We start from the raw sequence: 6,207 nt of genomic DNA, 5'->3' as shown, positions 1-6,207 counted from the left end.
CAAGTAGAGCTTGAGGAAAATGCAAGGCGCTGTGCAGCCTGTGCAGAGAGCTGGGCTGGTTAGAATAGAAGCAAACCTGTCCTGTCAGACGTGAGTGAGACGGACGACTCAGGCACATTTTCCCTGCATCTATCTGTTATGTTTCTGTGTACCTGCCTCTTTCATTGGTGGAGTGTTAAAGAAGGGGAAACGCAGCCTTCAATGTTTTTTACCCGTCATTTGTCTCGTATTCGATGCAGCATTGATTTATGATTTTAATTTCTGGTCTCTCCTTGTTGTCTCACTCCTTCCTCCCTAATAAGGATGGATTATGTGTGTGTAATGTGTAACCTTTACTCATCGTTGGTGCCTCCCTTCTTCATCTCTCTAATTCCTCCTCACATGTGACGAGCATTCTGACTGATGAAGTGTTATGTACTCTAGGTTATGTTCTTCAGTCACTAACCCCGCCCACTCTCTGCCTGTCCTCCTCCAGGTGGTGGCTAGTGACGGGGTGCGGGCTATGATGGAGTCGGCCCTGACAGCCAGAGACCGGGTGGGCGTGCAGGACTTTGTCCTGCTGGAGAACTACACCAGCGAGGCGGCCTTCATAGAGAACCTGCGCAAACGCTTCAAAGAGAACCTCATCTATGTGAGTGGGTGTGGCAAGGAGGGCGGGGCTTTAACTGTCTGGCTCCACTAATGATGGATTTATGTGGTTGATATTGATGTTTTTTTTCTCCAGCAGTATCTTTATTGATTTCAACAACAATAAACAAAGACATACACATCCAGTATGATTACATATGTATGTCCACAAACATGCCAGAACAAAATCTCGGTACAAGTATTTAACACACATTCAATCCACCCCTACACTAAAAGTATGAATTTAAAGATCAATAAATTAGTTAATAAATTAATAGATAATCATAATAATCATAAATTAATAAATTAGAGAGAAAAATAAATAGCAAATTAATAAAAATGGGGAAAGAAAATTATAAATTACAGGTTGAGGGTCGTGTCAGTGCAACACAATACACTTCAATCTAAGTACACGTTATATTAACGTACAAATTTCCTGTACCGTTTTGTCCATAATTGATAAGTAATAAAAAGACTATTGAAAGACACAAAAATGTTAACAAGAAAAATGATATTGATATTTGAGAGAAAAACATCGGCTGATATTAATTTTTACAACATAAATATTTATATATATATATATATTTTCTTGATGTTTTCTATTGAAGGATAAGTGCAAAACATACAGAGCTACAATTTAAATATTTTTCCTTTTCATTTTTCTTTTAACATAAAAATTACCTTAAATTTGATTATTAACGATTTGTGATCAAGATATTTTTAAAAATCAACTTGTCACTGCTCTTTGATGCCACATGTAGTGGAGACTGTGCTTCTAAATAACCGTGAACATATCTTTTGTATTTCTCTACTGATTTCTTGTTATTTATTGGCTGACATATGAACCAGTGTTTCCTCCTGTCAAGATAAAATGGTTAACTTAAACATGACGGATTAATTCACAGGAACAGTAATAATTTGTCACAAAATCACACCTACAGTTTGTTTCCTTTGTCCAGAGTTACAGTGACAAATCTGCCTTTTATGCCGACTTGGTTCATTTAAATACACACTGTAACATTTAAAGTGGACCAAAGCTTTAAAACCAGAACACACACACACACAGAAAGGAAAAAAATCATAAATGCTGTTTGTCCTGGTGAGAGATTTGTCTGAAAGTGACGTCTGTGTCGTCCATTAGCAGTTAAACACAACAGACTGACATATAAGCTTCTCTTTAAACCATTTTAACCTCTGATTTTTAAATGGTTTACTGCATTTGATCAGGATTATTTCTATTTTTACGACAATAAGCAGTTTTATGTTTCACTTAGAGGAGTAGATGATGCAGACAGATGTTTGGTCTCATCTGAATGTGAACGTACTCACTGCAAAGTTACTCGACAAAAGCACAGGCGGTGAATTTTGAAAGAAATACTCATGTGATACTGATGAACACAAACACACACTGGACCAGTAAAAAGGTGATAGAGCCAGTAAGGTATGGAGTAAAGATGATAATCTGTAGAATCTGTATCAGAGGCCTCGGTCCTGTCTAACAGTGATTACACCACTACAGGAGATTCTTGGTCAGGTGATGTGACTGTGTGTTCCCTCTCTGTCAGACGTACATCGGCTCAGTGCTGGTGTCAGTCAACCCGTACAGAGAGCTGGAGATCTACACCAAGAACCACATGGAGCGATACCGTGGAGTCAACTTCTACGAGGTCTCACCACACATGTGAGTACACGACCTCTGCACACCTCACACCTGTCCTTCTCAAACCTTTTTCAGTAATGTACCCCCTTCGTCCTCTGCACCGGAGATAGCTGTGGCCGGAGTCAATATTTCTGTTCCCTTCTTGTGAGTGCGACACCTTGAAGCAGTTTCTTCACATCTGGTGCTGAGCGTCCGCTTGTACTCATGATGAACTGATAAGATTTTGGAGGTCAAAGGTCAAGGCCACTGTGACATCATAATGTTCGGCAGAAACCCTTTTCTGGCCATTACTCAGCTTCATATCTCAGGAATAAAAGGGGAGACATTTGGTCAGATGCTGTGCTTTAGAAGTACAACTGGACTGGTGCGGGATTACGGGGTACTGTGGTCGTAGAGACAAGCCATGCGGTCCCTGTATGACCAAAGTCAGAGCTGCAGCCACCTACTCAGTGTTAAGTCAAACACGTTCTCAGTGGGTGTTGGCCTCTACCAGCGTTGTCCCTTTTCACAGATCCTGTTTGTGTTATTCATGGACAAGATCTCGAGGCGCAGCCGTGGGAGGAAGGGGTCCGTTCTGGGGACCTTGGAATTGTGGTTCTGTTGGCTTCATCACACCGTGTCCTCCAGCATGCACTGGGGCGGTTAGCAGTGGAGTGAGAAGTGGCTGAGACGAGAGTCAGCACCTCCAAATCTGAGGCCATGGGTTGCCCCCTCTGGGTTGGGAGAAAGTCACTGCCTCAAGCGAGGGAGTTCAAGTATCTCGGGGTCTTGTTCACGAGGGTAGAATGGAGCGTGAGATGGATTTGTGGTTTGGCACTTCGTCTGCAGTGATGCGGGTGCCGGCCGTTGATTTACTGGTCCATCTACGTCCCACCCCTCACCTGTGGTCATGAGCTCTGGGTAGTGACTGAAAGAATGAGATCGTGAATACAACCGGCCAAAATGAGTTTCCTCTGTGGGGTGGCCAGGGTCAGCCTTAGAGATAGGGTGAGGAGCTCGGACATCCGGAGGGAGCTCGGAGTAGAGCGGCTGCTCCTTCACGTCAAAAGGGGTCATCTGAGGCGCCCAGGGATGATTAGGATGCCTCCCATTAGAGGTGTTATGGGAATGCCTCAGGGTCCCCAAAAGGAGCTGGAAAGTGTTGCTGGGGAGAGAGACGTCTGGGGTGCTTTGCTTGGCCTGCTGCCCCCAGGACCCAGCCCTGTTTAAGCAGATGAAAATGGATGCATGGATAGAAGGAAGCTGGTTTCGGCAGATCACCCATCTCCAGAATATACAGTCATTAAAAACAACCTGCCATGTCGTTCTTTTTGTGCCTGACCATGAATGCATCACTATACAGATGAGTCAAAGCTGGGAGAAGTGATTCATTGCACCGCTGTGCTGTTACAGGTGAAACAGGTTTTCCTGATTGGCCCAAACATTACCTGCATCATTCATGGTGACCACATGTTTACTGTTGACTTGTTTTTGCTCCAGCGCTCTAAAAGAAGGAGTCTGTTGATGCTTCATGAAGCGTTTTACACGAGGATGACATAACATTTGTTGCACCTGCCCTCTAAATGCTGTCACAGTCTGTATGTTTAAAGCACATGGGAATATTTGCTCTGAGCGCTGCTCTCACAGTCAGCCGGCTACGTAATGCTCTCATGCTCTGACTGTCCTTTTCTCTGTCAGTCAGACTGTTTGCGAGATGTCATGGCTCGAGGCAGACTGTTTGTTTGAAAGGTTGCCACGGGTATGGTCAGAGAATTCCCAGTTAAATCCCCCCAGACCCCACAGGACAGCTCCGACACAATCAGGAGCATTATGTAGAAGTGAAGTGGCGTCATCGAAGCATTTCAGATCCTCTCACTAGCTCTTTCTCTCTGCTCTCTAACCACTGGTGGGGTTTTTTCTCTCTTTACTTCAACACTTGAGCGAAGGGCCAAATGTTTCTCTCCCTCCGAGTGGAAAGAAAGATGTATATTGGCACATCGAGGCGGAGGGTTGGAGAGAGAAACAGGAGGGAGAGGTGGAGAGAAATGTAAGCAAATGATGGTACCAGGTGAGAGGTTTCCTCCCATGAGAGGGAATTCCTCTGACCTGAGTGTGACCCCCCCCGCGCCCTCCCTAATATCGCACACATACAGTACACACACATAAAGTACGGTGCAGCGATGGCCAGGCTGGTGGTTTTATCTCCCAGCAATTAGTCTGGTGTCAGAAATGTGTCCAAACAGGCTGAAACAACAAAGCAGTGCTGATAGCAGAGACAGGCTGACAAATGAGACTGTAACTCAAACAGGCTGCGCTCCACTCCGGACGTCATGATTCACACTGCTGTCTCACACCGTGAGATGCTTTCATGTCACATTCACACTCAAGTTTTCCGAGAGAGTTTGACCCATTCATTCAGTTTAGTTTTATAATGTTGCTTCTTATATTTGATCAGTATTTAATGTAAAGTTTTTATGCCTCTGCATCGGTGATAGCTGTGGCATGTTTTCAAGGTGTCCGTCTGCCAGTCCGTTCCATTTCTCGTCAAATATCTCAATGTCACCTTGAGGAAATTTCCTCAAATTTGGCACAAATGTCCTCTTGGACTCAACAATAAACTGATTAGAGTTTGCTGGTTAAAGGTCCATCTCATCCCATGAATGTGTTATCTCATGAAGGCCTTGTGGCAATTTCCTCAAATTTGGCACAAACGTTCACTTGTATTTTAAGGCCAGTTCAGAGCAAAGATTCAGAATGAGATGAAACTGTTTTATAACGTTGAAGAGAAAAGTTGCAGCAGTGTGAAATGACTGTCTGAGCTCGGCTCAAGCCCGGTGATGGTGTCACCTTCAACTCAGCTGGTCAAATCGCCGGCAGCTGGTTTTAACTCACGTCACCTGTTTCAACAGCCAATCAGCTCGTAGTGAAGTCAGATGGTCAAGTCAAAATGACCACAGACGGCGTGTTTGTTCATCGTGAATCTTTGGTCTGAACAGGGCCTTAGAATGAACTTATCAGATTTTGGTGGTTGAAGGTCAAAGGTCATTGCGACCTCACAAAACATGTGTTTGCCCATAACTCAAGAATTCATTATGCTAATCACGATTAAATTTCACACTAATGTCTAACTAAAATGATGATGTGATGACATTTTATACCAAAAGGTCAAAGGTCGAATTCACTGTGACATCATAATGTTCTGCAGCCTTGAGGAAATTTCTTCACATTTGGCAAAAACGTCCACTTGGACTCAACAATAAACTGATCAGATTTTGGTGGTCAAAGGTCCTTAAATCCGTCTCATTCTCATGAACGCGATATCTCAAGAACACCTCAAGGGAATTTCTTTAAATTTAACACAAACCAGGGACCAGATTAGAATTTGATGGTCAAAGGTCAAGGTCGTGATGACCTCACAAAACACGTCCAGTTTCAATAACCGTTGCTTCCATTAGCCTTTCAAACTGTTCTAATATTGGGAAAGACCTCTCTAGCCAGTAGCAGCCTAATAGACTGTACTGAACCACTCGAGGCAGCCCATCAATTTACGTTCATTAAAGATGCTTGTTTTTGACACTGACAAGCTCAGATTGTTATTATGAGTGTGTTACAGCATTACAAAAATGGACCCTACAGAGAAATGAAACGTTTTCCTTACCTTTTACTTTTTCTGGTCTGTTTTGTGTCCAAGTCTCATTAAAGGAGTCGTCTCATTCTGAAATGTCGCCAGCCGTGATGTTAAAAATAATTTAGATAAATATGCTTTCTATACTCACAACACAACACACAATTACCGGCACTCCTCTCTCCAATTCTCACTAATGTTTCCACTGTTTTCTTTCTGCAACAAGTCACCTGAGATACTAGAATGAGACCTGTGCTTTAGAAAGACTTGGACACAAAACAGACCAGAACAAGCTCCCTGTTGTAAGACACTCACA

At 43.3% G+C, this 6,207-nt stretch overlaps 1 protein-coding gene across 1 annotated transcript in view; it reads left to right on the top strand.

Moving 5' to 3' along the window:
• The window catches only part of LOC126400892 (unconventional myosin-Ic-like), a 99,186-nt gene that overhangs the window by 53,798 nt on the left and 39,181 nt on the right, over positions 1–6,207 (top strand). Inside the window, exons 3-5 of the mRNA XM_050061887.1 lie at positions 476–631; positions 2,193–2,308; positions 3,965–4,025. Coding sequence (XP_049917844.1) covers positions 476–631; positions 2,193–2,308; positions 3,965–4,025 — 333 coding nt within the window. The remainder of the gene's footprint in view (positions 1–475; positions 632–2,192; positions 2,309–3,964; positions 4,026–6,207) is intronic.

This window comes from Epinephelus moara, chromosome 2, assembly GCF_006386435.1.
Source record: "Epinephelus moara isolate mb chromosome 2, YSFRI_EMoa_1.0, whole genome shotgun sequence".
Lineage (NCBI taxonomy): Eukaryota > Metazoa > Chordata > Actinopteri > Perciformes > Serranidae > Epinephelus > Epinephelus moara.
This window is presented reverse-complemented; position numbering and strand designations above follow the sequence as displayed.